Source organism: Delphinapterus leucas, chromosome 16, assembly GCF_059928025.1.
Source record: "Delphinapterus leucas isolate spDelLeu-1000000601 "Yukka" chromosome 16, BTC_Dleu_Yukka2, whole genome shotgun sequence".
Classification (NCBI taxonomy): Eukaryota; Metazoa; Chordata; class Mammalia; order Artiodactyla; family Monodontidae; genus Delphinapterus; species Delphinapterus leucas.
The window spans coordinates 28516038-28531429 of record NC_143144.1 but is presented as its reverse complement, the minus strand read 5'-3'; the positions used below and the strand labels follow the sequence as shown (position 1 = coordinate 28531429).

The 15392-nt window shown below is 37.2% G+C and overlaps 1 protein-coding gene across 5 annotated transcripts in view; it reads right to left on the bottom strand.

Annotated features, from left to right (window-relative positions):
- Positions 1–15392, bottom strand: part of ADK (adenosine kinase) — a 491846-nt gene that overhangs the window by 475258 nt on the left and 1196 nt on the right. For 2 of the 5 annotated variants that reach the window (XM_089897734.1, XM_022590943.3), the window contains exon 2: positions 11760–11840. The exons of the other annotated variants lie outside the window; for them this stretch is intronic. Coding sequence is in view for 1 of the 2 variants with exons in the window: in XM_022590943.3 (XP_022446651.1) it covers positions 11760–11770 (11 nt within the window). In the remaining variant the exon portion in view is untranslated. The remainder of the gene's footprint in view (positions 1–11759; positions 11841–15392) is intronic. 5 annotated transcript variants of the gene reach the window in all.

The following is a 15392-nucleotide window of genomic DNA, read 5'->3' as shown; positions in this document are numbered from 1 at the left end:
CCCTAGTGCCTATCATGTTCTACTATATGAGTAAAAATAAATGTGGTCTCAAATTAAACATGCAGTTTTATCCAAAAAGAGTCCTAAGAAATAGAAATTTCTAATGGGTTGCTTTAGAAATGATGGAACTGGTTTATAAAGTTTTCTTTTATTCAATGTTTTTTTTGGGGTTTTTTCTCTCTAACAGAGTATCCTAATAATAGGAACCAGCAATTTCATAGTCTCCACTGATGAGGACTGACCTAGATTTGAAGGCCCTATCTTCCACCCTACTACATGGGCAGAGGGCCACCTTCTCTCACAGTCTGTGGGACAGGACACAGACTGGCACTGGCTCTCATCTGCCTAAAGACTGACCTGAAATTGGATTTCAGGGTGCAGAGAGAAATAGTGAAATATTTAGAGTGAAACCCCTCCTTGTGGAAATAGGGTAGACTGCTTTTCTGCAATAACTAGATATTTAAAATTGAAAGACTTGGAAGTTTATACAGTGGTGATGGTGGTGGAGGTGGTAGTGATAGTAGTCTCAGTGTTACTGGGAGACCTGGGATGGAGAGAAGTGCAAAGAGCCCACCAAAACTGTTGTATTGGGAAAAATGTAATCTTTGAAGTGTCTTTCCTTATGCAGCACAACAGTCAAGTAGAATTAAAATTATAGATATAAATATAGTTTATATACCATAGCACTCCTTGGAGTGCTTTCAATGGAGATTACTTGACCCAGTGGTTACTTAATGTGATCATGTAATCTCAAGTTAAAGGGGAAGGATCATTAGCTTTTGGGGTGGGTCATCGTGCAGATTTCCTAATGATTCATTACATATATGAGAGAATCAGGTACAGGAAACGTTAAGAACAATTTTTTTTTATTGTCTCAATAGTTATATAAGTTCACCAAGAAATGCAATGTGGGGCTCCCCTGGTGGCGCAGTGGTTGAGAGTCCGCCTGCCAATGCAGGCGACACAGGTTCGTGCCCCGGTCCGAGAAGATCCCACATGCAGCGGAGCGGCTAGGCCCGTGAGCCATGGCCGCTGAGCCTGCGCGTCCGGAGCCTGTGCTCCGCAACGGGGAGAAGCCACAACAGTGAGAGGCCGTACCACAAAAAAAAAAAAAAAAAGAAAGAAATGCAATGCGATGGGACTACCAATATCAGGGTTTGATATATGTTCACATACACAAAGTATGTACATAGGTATGTATGTATATATAATATTATTCCAAAAATTGATATTTTGGTGTAACTAAGCATCTATAACTTATAAACCATTTATCCTCATATGCCTGTTTATAAGTTTAAAATACACATAAGTTCTCCCATTCCCATTTCATTTGGGGGTGGGTCTAAATAGTTATTTTTAAATACTGGCATCTAAACCCACAGAATTTCATTCTAAAGCTCTTATCATTTTTCACATTCTCCTCCTTAATTGCTTTGAAGGAAATCTTGACCACCATCATGTCTTCCTCGGTGGGAAAAAAATAGCCTGCGGTGGAGGAGCATTTAAGATGAATGTGGTTTATCTGAAAAACAGGACATTTGTCTGCAGACAGAGGCAAAGAAAAATGACTCTGCAGTATAACTGGTCAAACAACCAGCCCAACCCATTCCCCAAAAGCCAGGGGTTACACCCAAACACTGCTTCAACATCTGGGATTCTAAATAGCCAAGGGTATGAGAAGATAAATCCTTCTGCTTATATCTTAAGAAAGTGCTATTAATATTCCAAATATGGGCAGATATTCTGACAGGGACATTTCCACAAATCCCTACAGCTCTGTCACAGGGAATAGTCCTCTTCTGGAAACCACTCTGTCACCTAAAGATACAGTACACCACAAAACCTGCATTTTACAAGAATTAATGCTTTCTTTTGAGGTATGATTGACATGTAACATTATATTAGCTTCAGATGTAAGACGTAATGATTCAGTATTTGTATATATTGCAAAATGATCATCACAGTAAGTCTAGTTAACATCCATAACCATAAATAGTTACAAAGATTTTTCCTTGTGATAACAACTTGTAGGTTTTTAACAAAAACGTTTAATGGTTTTGTTTTCTTTACTGAGGGGTGGAATGGGGGTTGGTGGGAGCAGATTTCTCACTTTTTCAGATTTCAACAAAAACTTAACAGCTTCAGGCTTCCCTGGTGGCGCAGTGGTTAAGAATCCGCCTGCCAATGCAGGGGACACGGGTTCGAGCCCTGGTCTGGGAAGATCCCACATGCTGCGGAGCAACTAAGCCCGTGCGCCACAACTACTGAAGCCCACGCGCCGTGCTCCGCAATAAGAGAAGCCACTGCAATGAGAAGCCCGCGCACCGCAACGAGGGCCCAACGCAGCCAAAATAAATAAATAAATAACAGCTTCAGACTGCCTGTATGTGAAGGGAAGAAGTAATTAAATCCAAATGTAATCTTCAGGCATTGTAAGAAGGCAATTCTTACTCAATGTCAAATAGAGTTTTTAGGTAGTGTTAGGTAGCAAACTTATCTTAAGACTCCACAAAAATTTTTAGACATTAAATTATTTCTACAAAACCTAAAACTCACAGTTCCATGGAAAAATACTACACATATTTAAATTAAACTCTGCACTTTGAAATCAAAAATTGACACATTTTCCAATGTTAGGGGTACCTGTGGCGGGGTGCAGGAGAGTAGACTATTGAAATTAATCATCTTTCAAAGGGCAATAACAGAATTAAAAGGTTGGATAAATTCAGTCACAGTTTTCAAAATTATTTTACAATAATTGTGGCAGATTAAAAGTGGCCACAGTTTCTTGGAGACAAGAGTCTATGTCCCCTCCCCTTAAATCTGGGATAAACTATGACTCCTTTGACCAGATTCCAGGCTAGCCTTAAAGGACTGCCAGCTCCTGCCTTGGTCTCTTGGAGCTCTGAGCTGCCATCTAAGAGGTCCAACTACCAGGTTGAGGAAACCACATGGAGAGGCCCCCAAGCCACACAGAGAAAGAGAGGAACCCAGCTAAGCCAAGATTGCCAGCCACCACTACCAAAGCACCAGGCAAATGAGTAAAGACAACTTGTACCCTCCACACCAGACCTGTTATCAGCTAAATACCTCCAAGTGATCCTAGTCAATAGCACATGGAGCAAAAGAATCAACCAGCTACTCCCGACCCACAAAACCATGAACTCTACTAAAATGGCTGTTCTTTTAAGCCACTAAATTTTAGGACAGAAAACCAAACTCATTGTGAAAAATATATTTTGCATTGCAACTAATACTCCATAAATATACATAATGGAAACGTTTCACAAAGCAATACTTACCCTTACCATATTCAATGCATTGACCTTTCCTATTTTCCTTTTATAAAATACCACTTTTTCTATACCCAAATTGATCCATGATCTAGTTTGAAAAGCATTTTAATCTGTATGACTCACTTCACAGGTGCATACACAAATCTAGACAGAAACCTTAATAGGACCCAGGTGTTCTGATTCCTAATACAAAGTTCTTTTTCCTTGCCCCACACTAACAGCCCACAGGTTCATAAGAAGCTTCTCACTAACTCACATACACACCTCAGAGCTGAGTGAAAAGTTGAAAAGCAGAGATGTCTGATGTTGGAAGTTATGTAGAAATCAGAAATAGCTAAGAGGAATGAGCCTTTTCCTTTTTTATCACTTCCCTTTACTTCCCCCCTTCTTTTCACAGATCTGTATTTTCCTACCCCTACTTCCTTTTTCCTCTGGTTATCAAGCGTTATAAAACTGAGGTTTTTAAATATTAGTTGAACTTAATGAAATGTTATAGTCATATTCTTAAAAGTAGGCTAACTGAACATTTTATCATTTCTTTAAAACTGTTGCTTTTTTTTTTTGGTATGAGGTCCAAGACTAATTGTGGCTGTAGGTCATTTTTTAATGAAACAGAATTCTCATCACTGCCATCTCAGATCTGGTAGAACATTTTCATAACATTTGAATTAATAATATTAAAAGATTAACAGCTTTTTAGCACATTACTAGTAATTGTTTCGTATATAACACAGGAGTATTTTTTGAAGCAAAGGGCTTGCTTTTTTTTTTGATCACACAAATCACTGTTGATTCCTGTTCTATTGTTTATACAATACCTGAATATTTGAGCTAATCACTAAAAATAAATCAGATTCAGGTTTGAATCCTATCTCTGCCACTTATTGTATAATCTTGAACATATTAAACTCTGTGAACAGTAATGGTTATCCCATATAATTATAATAATTAATAATGCTAAGTCATAAGATTCAAATTATCAATAGCAGGGAAAATTGCAAAATCTCTAAAGTAAATAAAAACTTACCAGAAATTGTTCTTTTAACTGGAACATTTTAACTCTTAAACATAAGCAAAGTTGGTTTGCCCACGGCTTTTAACGGAAAACACAACCTGCTCAAAACTGAAGCTCAATGAGTTAACTCATTACAAAGCATACAATTAAGTATATTCCACGAGGGAATATTTATTCTTGGTGGTGGTGGGGGAGGGCGTACCTACATGTGTGAATAAGAGAACTTGAAAGACAAAAATCTAAACAAGGTTACTAAACACTAAACACATCACCACAGAATTTCTTTAAATAGTGTGCTTATCTAGCACATACAGAATTCACTTTGACACGTTCTCAATTTGTGTCTTCATAGTGTAATACAAACAGCAAGAAACGTGAATCAGATGTCCTGAGTGTAGAGTGAGAGCTTAGTACTTAGGGATGCTTAACTTTTCTGGGTCTATTTCCTCAGATGAAGGCAGTGACCTGGTGGCCTTGTGAGGACCTGTAAGAAAAGGTAAAAGTGCTTGACATATTCTTTAATATGTTGTTTGTTTGTTTTTAACGTTTATTTATTTATTTGGCTGTGCCAGGTCTTAGTTGTAGCATGTGGGATCTAGTTCCCTGACCAAGGATCAAACCCGGGCCCCCTGCATTCGGAGCATGGAGTCCTAACCACTGGACCACCAGGGAAGTCCTAAATATGTTATTTTTATCTTTAAAAAAAAAAATTAAACTTCATTTCTTGTTCTAGAAAGTAAGACAATGACAAGTTATGACTTCGGATCAAATTTCACCTCAGATACTTACTAGCCCTTACCTGACTGACATTTAACCTCATTGGGCTTCAATTCTCTCAACACAACCATGTAAATATCAGACTTTGATTTTAAGTACCTCCTCAGGCACCAACAATCTCGAGTCTAAAACATGTTCAAAGAGTTTTCAAAAATCGCATGAAATTGTAAATTACCATTTCAAAGCCACATCTGGCTAATACTGAGATTTGCTGTTGTTTTCACATTGGAAACTTCAGCTACAGAAGATCCTACGCTACCTCAGGATTTGCACACCTAGCCATCTCCTCCCATTCCTGCTCCCACCAGCATTCCGAAGCAGTCTTTGGAAATACCAAAGTAGCTTCTAAAAGCGAAAGGCTAGGAAAGCCTGCTTTAACCTGTTTTATGAGTATAAAGAAGAAATACCTTGACCAACAAGAAATCATTTACATTTAAAGAGCTCTGAATCTGACTTGATAGCTACAGGATACTAACAAGTTTTCTAAGGAATGTGGTTTATTCAAGCTTCACATAGAAGTGAGATCGAAGGTCTCGTGTGTGCGTGTGTGTGTGCGTGTGTGTGTGTGTTTTCCATTAGTGAAAAAATGTACTCCTTTCCCTTATTTGTGCTGAATCTAGGGGAGGAATGCTACACAAATAGGGGAAGAGGGGTACTAACAAAGGGATTCCTGTCTAATGCAGGAGGCTGGGCAAAGATAACTTAACATTTTGCTCCCATTTCTAAGGATTTGTGAGTGTAAGTCTAGAAATTTATATATTTCTCTACAGAGCATCTTTACAATATTCAAACTGAGGGATGAATATACCCAAAGAAGTCAAACCTACCATGTAGAGAAGAAGCTAACTCCCACACCTTCAAAAAAAAAAAAAACAAAAAACTTTTCAAGCTATTTTTTACTAAAATACTACTTTTTAATACTAAACATTTAGTACTACTTAATTTAATAATATAACTATGTTTTATTATAATATTTCAAATCTAAACAATCCAGCTCTGTACATTTGGATAAGCAAGTGCTATGTAAAACAAACAAGACAAAGTAGAATTGTCAGTATACTTGAATGTGATCAACATGCTATCCCATGCTAAAATGTAATATAATCAGTTCATCTTGAGTATGTGAGAACAGAGACATAACCAAGGGTGTAAATCTGCATCACTTCTACAGCTTAACAGCTCTAATCTTCACCAAAACTAAGAACTAAAAATGATAGCTAAGGTCTCAGCTCTGCATAGGAAAAACAATTTCTAAAAAACTCTATTTTAGGAGGAACCCAAGACTTCCTCAGTCATGCCTATAAAACAAGAAAATGTTCAAATCTCTAATGTGGTTAACTTCAAAGACAACACATTTGAACTGTTTTTTTTTTTTAAAGATAATTTTCAATTTGTTTACTCAAAAACTTAACATGGCTTTCCAGACTTCAGCTCAAGGGCTCAAAGAGTAAAACTATTTTGCTACAACAAGCTTAAAGGAATTTGAGAACCCAAAGACATCTGAATTTGATTCTTTTGCTATATTTTGTTTTCCAGTGACCCCTCCTGGATGAGTCAACAGACAAATTTCTTAAAAAGACCATTTTGCAGTATTACCTATTGGTTACATAGTACACTGTTACACAGTATGCTATGAAATTAAGAACAATGTTGCTAACCTTCAGTGCTTTTGGAGTTCTAATTAAAATGTAAATAAGCTCACTAATTAAGGACCTGCTAACCCATAGGGAAAAGACTGATCATTCTGATAAGTCACTGCATTCTTCTTTGCAAATTCATTTTCAGAAAATTTACTTCTCCACCAAATAAGCAATTCTACTACATTTTTTTAAAGAAAGAAAACACTGACCACATGGCCTTAATAAAATGTTACTATTTATATAGGAGTAATATATTTATTCTGAGGGAATTTTCCCCATGGACAAATGCACGAAATGATTATTATAGTCAAGGCTCACTATAGTCACCAGAAAGAACAGAAATGTAATCTAGGAGTGCATCTCTTGGCCTCTGTCCTCTAGTATTGGATTTATTTCACACACAAGCTCACTCCATGTAACAATAAAAAAGAAAGGTCCAAGAACCATGAAACGTTTTCAGGTAAGAGATCTATCAACTCTTATGAATAGATAAGAATTTACAGCCAATACATGAATCCATTTTGTGCCACTGAGTACTACAAACATAACCTTAAAACATCTTTAAAGAGTTTAAGAATTAATTCACTGAATAAAAATTTAGAGCCTATGTTGCAATGAAGTAATTAGTTATAAGGCATTAAGAATGATTCGACTAGTTTCCCTACTTCAAGTAGCACTAGACGAGATAAAACATGCATACACTGTGCACTGCAATAATGCAAAGTATAAAGTACAACCAACCAGTGAAGGAGCTGTTTCCAGGCTCAGTGATTAGGAAAGTTTTATAGGGAAGATAAACTTTGGCTGGACCTTGAGGAATGAGGTTTTCATAAATATATTCTATATATGCTATAATGAACTTTTCTCTTGCTGAGAGAATGATACCACCTCACCTCCTACACCCTACAAGGTGCTGGTGGAGCTGTTGATTAGAGCGTCCTCCTCAACATCCATGCACTCCCCCACATATATAAACACCATTGGTGTGCACGCAAGCACACACACTTGCACACAGGAAAATGGCTGAGAGTATATCCAAGGCTGGCCAAAATCCCCACCTCTGATACACTAATTGATTCAATGGTGGGTATGTAACCCAGGCAGGACTAATCAGAGTATTCTCAAAACTGATACATAGATGTGGAAAGTCTCTGCCTTTGGGCTCATGAGATTTTTGGCTTAGGGATGAAAAATGCCATCTTTCTTGTTACATTAAGATGGGCTGTGTGAGAAATGAATTCAATACCAGACGACAATAGAGGCAAGAGATGCACTCCTAGAAAGTCATATCTGGCTAGACTTCCTGCTCTTTTAGTCAACTGAGTCTCTTAGAAAATTAATGGTTCTACTAGGCATACACCAAAGTCCAGCCTTAGCCTCTAGAAGGCAAAAAGCCAAGTAACCACTTCAATATCATTTCTGATAACCCCTAATTTTGTGAGTGATCAGTAATCACATAAGCTACCTTCATACCTATAATCCTGTATTTGCAGCTAACATAGCAAAATAGCGGGGCTTATTAGTAACTAAATGTGATTTGCTGACAAAATTGTGAGATCCTGTTAATACAGTAACCAAACTGTGTCTCGAGAAAGTAAGAGTTTCTTACATAATTGCTGTACATATTTTCTTATTCTATTCTACAGAAGATGCTGAAATCAGCATGTATGCAATGAAAGCCAAAATGCAAATGGAAACTCAGATGTTCTTATGTTGAAAGCGAATTATTGTTTCCTAGATGAATACATTTTAAAATAAATCATATGAGGGCACAAGTACAAACAAAAACATAAGAAATAAAACATGTAAGTGAGGGCAACAACTTTAAATCTGCTTTGGAAAATATTCAAAAAGTATCGTCTTCAAGCAGTATGTGAAATTTCAGTTCATGAGACCACTTCAGTGAAATGAGCCTTCCAAATCTTGAAGTCCAAAAATTGAAGAGAAGTCTTTACCTTAGTCAGTTACTATGTGAAAGAAAGAAAAGCCTAATAACTCAGTTACATAACCAGCACCAGTATTATGGTAGAACTAGCCAAACAAGACCTTTGAAATAAGCATCTATTTAGTATCATCAACATGTAGAATGGGGACTGCAGGAAAATTTTAGCAAGTGATTCTGATGAGAAATTGTTGTTCCTGCACAATAGCAAGCTTTTAAAAACTGAATATTTAAATTTTTAGAAAGGCCCTCAATCCTATTATTGAATCCTTGGGGCAAGATATGTTCTGAGGCCAGAATTTTATGGGATTTAGAAATTTGTCAATTTTAGGAAGGTAATGCACTGTATGTGCTATATATTTTATAAACTGCCCAGGAAGGTTTCACTCAGCATGCCATTAACAAACACATATTTCTACAGCAAAACATACACATTTGTATCAAACAAATAAATACTACAGGGAGCCTCAAACCCGTTCAAGTTCTGCTGCCAAATTAATTCATCTCAAACTTCTTTTTAATTTCCAGTTTTCAGAGCTTTTGGGATTTCAGAAATACAGATGAAAAGATTACAACCTATAATAAAATCATAATACTTGTTTTACAAAGTTTCAGATTTACTTAGTATCCCAGAGGTCCATTCTGTAATGATATTTAGACACTTGGCCAAAATATGTATTTAATGCACATCAAGTTCCTCCAGCTTCAAATCAAGGGTCCTAATATATATGTTCAATGTAGAAAAGTTGGAAAATACAAAAAAAAAAAAAAAAAAGAATAAAGAAAATAACCCACAATCCGAATGTAAATTGGTGCAGCCACTATGGAGAACAGTATGGAGGTTCCTCCAAAAACTAAAAATAGAGTTACCATATGATCCAGCAATTCCACTCCTGGGCATATACCCAGAGAAAACTATAATTTGAAAAGATACATGCACACCCATGATCACAGCAGCACCATTTACAACAGCCAAGCCATGGAAACAACCTAAATGTTCGTTGAGAGATGAACAGATAAAGATGTGAGATACACACACACACACACACACACACACACACAAAATGGATTACTCAGCCATAAAAAAAGAATGAAATAATGCCATTTTCAGGTACATGGATGGACCCAGAGATTATCATACTAAGTGAAGTAAGTCAGAAAGAGAAAGACAAATACTGTGTGATATCACTTACATGCACCTGGAATATCCTCTCAACCTGAGGACTTTGATCTTTCTTAAATTCTGGAAAATTCTCAGCCATCATCTCTTCTAACAAGGCCTCTCCACCATTCACACTCTTTCCTCTTTTTGGAACTCCCAGTTAGATGTTAGTTGGTGCCTCTCAATATATGTATGTGTTTATATATATATATAATATTCTCTTGAGTTTTCTTGATTTCTCTGTGCTACATCCGGGTGAATTACTCAGTACTATCTTGCAACTCACTAATTTTTGCTTTAAATACGTTTGGACCAGAGTTTAACCAACTTTTTAAAAATTTAATTTTTCACCATTTTTTCTTTTATATAGCCATTTACTTCACATTTACCTACTGTTTATTTATAACATGCTTTTTTTTATAACTATTACTTCTTTTATCTTTTTAAACATATTTAAAATACTTAAAAGTCATTTTGAAATTGCTCTATTAGATTTTAAGTGAGTTTATCTCCTAGTGGTTTTGTTATTTTCTAAGTAATAGTCTTCCTCATCTGTGTGCAGGCTCAGACTTTCCCTTCCTTTTTCCAATGGTTTTGAGGTAAGCCACCCCTCTTCCAGAGCCCATGACCTACAAGCTCGGTGCTCTTGTACCAGGTAATAGTGGAGAAATTACAGTTCCCAACTCTGAGCCATGTGGCAGCTCAGCCACTTCTGTGTCACCACTTCAGAGCCACAGCTTTTTAAAGCAACAGCCAGGAGCAGAGGCTTTCAGCCTTCTTTTCATCCAGCCCCAGCCCAGCTCCAAGTTTCATCCAGGGTACCTGACTCCAGTTCCCCTGCACAAAGTTATTTCCACTTGCTCCTGAACCCAGGGTCTAAATGCATGTTTGCTTTCCATTTCAGTCCCTGGAGATGGTTATCTTGTTCTTCGAGTACACCTATATCTTTTCTTTTTCTTTTTAAATTTGTAATTGCAGTGTTTGGAGCAGGGTAGGGAGCTAAAAGCAGGATAAAGAGTACCGTAATAACAACAGCTAACTTTTACTGAAGACATACTATATGCCAATTTTATATTTACTTTTTCATGAAATCCTCTCAACAATCTTTTGAGGTAGGTATTTTTATTATACCCATTTCAAAGATGAGAAAACAGAGGCATGGGGCCAGTAAACAATCTTTCCAAGATTACCAGCTAATAAGGACCAAGAGTCAACCAAAGGTCTTAACCACTGCTCTATTGGCTTCCATCCTGACCAGAACACTCTTCAGAATTTTGATTCTCTTATTTTTTTTCCCACTTAACTCTGATCATTTTGCATACAGGCAGGATTTTAATCGATGGAAGGGAAGTAGAGCCATATTCCTGGTGGAAAGTAGCATATTGGCTTAATGTTTATTTAGTGTTATTCAGTCTAGGCCTATACCTAAAATCAGAAACATAGTTTCAATGCCTGTCTTTTTACCAAAAGCCCTTCTCACTTTCCCTGGCCTCCAGGCATTTCATGTTTACCTCTAGATACCCAGGACAATCCATGCAGGCTTTCCTCTGACTCTGCCTTTTCACCACCCTCTCTCTGCCCTAGTATATAATGTCTAGGAAAGGACCTTATTAAGGGATTCATACAAAGCACCTCAGGAGACTTCTGTTTTTCATTTTCCTTCATAACCAAAGTTTTAATCTTAAAGGATTAAATTTATAAATATAAGTGAACAACATGCAATATCACCCGAAAAGAGCCAAACTCAATTTTAGGCTTCATTGTTAAAAACATAAGGTCTAGAAAAGTAAAGATTATCAGTCCCACTCTATGCTGCGCTGATAATTTATCCAACAAACACTAACTGAATAGTTCCTAAGGACCAGGCACTGAGCAATACACTATGGACGCACAATTGATCATCCTTTCTCTTTTCTAGTATGCATACATTTTTCTCATTTAATCCTCACAACAGGCCACTCCAGGAACAGTACGCTCAGTTTATAAAAATCATCTTCTGGAGGATTTCCTGAAATAGAAAAAAAAAAAAGGTGTTTTAAAGAGATTAGACGTTGAGAACGGACTGGAGGACACAGGGAAAGGGGAGGCTGGGACGTACAGAGTAGCACTGACATATATACACTACCAAATGTAAAATGGATGGCTGGTGGGAAGCTGCTGCATAGCACAGGGAGATCAGCTAGGTGCTCTGTGACCACCTAGAGGGGTGGGATAGGGAGGGTGGGAGGGAGGCTCAAGAGGGAGGGGATATGGGGATATGTGTGTACATATAGCTGGTTCACTTTGTTGTATGGCAGAAACTAACACAACAATTTTACTCCAATAAATATGTATTTTTTAAAAAAATAAATAAAGACCAAAAAAAAAAAAACGAAGAGGTTACTAAAACTGTTGCTTGGTCATCTAAAATATTTACAGACTTTTATTCCTAGGTTTAATACACAATTTTAAAACACAGGGTCCTAGTGAGAGGTAAAAGACAGAAGGAAAGACTAAAAGGAGTCCATGGAAGTGAAATGGTTAAGAAGCAATAATTTGAGAAAAGCTCAACATTTGCTGATTGGAGAAGTGCAGTTTGTTTCCTTTTTAATAGAGATTAAAATTATATATAATTTATATATATATAAATTATATAAAATTAGAAGTCATGATCCAGAACAATGTGTAATTGCTAAAACATCAGAGAGAGTTACAATGTGGGCTCTTCAGATTCAACCCTTCCTAACATCGACTTCAGAGCTTATGAATATTTGCTATGATGAATAAGTAGAGCTACTCCTGAAGAAGATTAGGCAGAACTTGAACCTGTAGGTGGAGAGACTGGTTAAGAAGCCAACACCAAGTCTAAGCAAAATAAAGTCTCAACTTGAGTTGTGGCAGCAGGGATGGAAAACAAAAGGAATTTATCAGACATAACTGAAGCAGAAAAGACCAACTTTGATAACCATACACAGAGGGAAAATGAATCAAGTATCTAGGTTCCAAACTTTGGAGTAAGAGTAGTGGTGCCGTTAACAGATGTAGGGACCATGGAAGAAGGTGCAGATTTAGGACAGCAGATGGATTTAGTTCGATATATATGACTTTGAAGTGTCAGCAAGACACTCAGAAGGAGATATTCAGCAGACAGTTAAAATTAGGGTCTGAGAGCTGAAGGTAGAAGTAGAAAGATGACACAAGTGAAAGTGTTCAGTACAAAGCCTGGACCCTCCTACACCTTCTGCTTCAGTCAGACCAAACAAATGTACAGGTAGAAAGATCAGACAAGAGGTAGAAAGATGACACAAGTGAAAGTGTTCAGTACAAAGCCTGGACCCTCCTACACCTTCTGCTTCAGTCAGACCAAACAAATGTAGTTCCCCAACAGAGGCAGCTCTCTGCCATTTCTACCTCCAAACAAACTTTTCTATAAGCCAGACACCCTACTTCACATCTGGTTAGCATCATCTTTCAGTATGTCATCTTTCGGTATGCTCAGTTATCATTTTCCCAAACCCTACTCATTTTCCACCAAGAGGATGGTACCTGGGTCTTAGCTCTCTCGCTCCATGTACCTAATTTTTAGCACCATGCCTAAAATAGCAGGCATTTGAAAGACTGACTAAAAGAATAGGCTTGGCATGTGCTCAACAAGCCTTGGAAGGAACTCTATCCTCTTAGAGGTGACCGCTGAAGAAATTAACTTGGATGATATTTCCAAAGGAGAGAAAAGAAAGTTAAGTGGTCCTAAATACACGTAATCATCATGGAACATTTTCATCTAGGGAGCAGTTCCCAAAAATGCTTCTTGACTTCTTTCAGGCCTAAATACATCATCTGTAACACAAGGATCATTATTCCTACTTCACATGTTGATGGGAAGATTAAATGAGATAGCATAAATAAAGCACCTAGTATAATCTATGGCACTCAATTAATGTTCCTCAACCCAATGTGAAAATATGACAGAGCTAGCGTATTTCTTTGCAACTTCAGTAACTGCTATACCCTAAAAAGCCTAGAAAAATAATGGATATTTGAGAAAGGGAAGCTAGACTTGTCAGATGCTCTCTATGAAGCAGTTTTTTCCAGCCTCACACTATTGTCACTTTTGTGTGGATAATTCTTTGGTTTAGGGGGATTCCTGTGCATTGTAGGATGTTTACCAGCATCCTTGAATTCCACCCACTTGGTGCCATTAGCCCTCCCCACCAAATATGTCTCCAGACATTGCCAAATGTCCCTTGGGGGGCAATACTTCCCCTGCTTGAGAACTACTACCCTAAAACTAACTGAAATTCTCACAAAGCCCTAAATCCTTTTCTTGACATCTACAAATATATATCATAAATTTATTTGTTCCCTAGGAACTGATTCTACACATTAAATCATGCTTAGACTTTATAAGCTGTTCTCTTAAAAGTTAACCAAAACTGTTAGCTAGCCCCTTAACTGTCAAGCAAGTCATCACAGATAATGCATGCAGTCTAACCACTCAGTGTATTACCACACTGAGACCCTTAAAGCCAAACTAATATAATGAACGTAGGGATAGCCAATCCCAAAAGGTCTTCACACAAAATGAAGAGATTTATCCCAGTACTCAGGTGTCTAATCCTGACTTCATGTCTACAGGTGGTACTAACTACATATTTTATAAAATGAGTTTTAGTTGCCTAAGGACTTTTACAAGTTTTACGTAGACACTAATAAAATGTAAAATAACATTACACCTGTTTAAGAATTATTATGTATCATATACCCATATATTACAACAACATAAAAAGTTATGTACACTAACCACAAAACAAAACAAAAAACAGACAGGAAAGTAGAGAAACAAAAGCTGAGTGAACAGTTCACTAGGGCTTTTGGACAAACTGTGTGAGGTTAATAAAGTTGACCTTGATCAAGTTACTTAACCTCTCTATACCTGTTTCCTCCTTGCTAAAATGTATATAATTATAGTGTCTACCTTGTAGGGTTGTTGTGGGATTGAATGAGTTAAAAAAGGTAAAATGCTGAAACAATACACATTAAACATTATTATTTATCGTTATTTTTAAGGCTGCATAGGCGAAGAGAAGCGTATCTTGGGTGGTTGTATAAAAGTAGGCACAGTAAAGTCAAACAACAATGAACATGCACCCAGATGCTCTATGTTCAAACTTCAGTTCCTTAACTAATTGTTTCATTTGGGCTTCCATTTTCTCATCTGTAAAATCGGAAAGCACTTTGAAAACAGATTACCATATGACAAAATCTAAGGGTTGTATGTTTAGTAGGATAGCAGGGGAAAGTTGCAGCTGTCTTCCAATTTGGTAGAGGAAACTTTGTGAAGAAGGTACTTTTTAAGGAAATACTCTAATAATGGGCCAACCAGGGAAAGCACATGCCTTGAACCCAGGTAGGTCTGATTCAAAAGCCTTTGCTTTAGTCTACAGTTTGAAAGCTTAAAACGAAAAAGGAACATCCTGAGTCGTTTAAAAAAAAAGTTTATTTTCTTCATATAAGGTAGGCACACTAACCCTTTGACCCTTTCAAAGTAATAGGAATACATTAAAGGCACTGGCAGGGATTT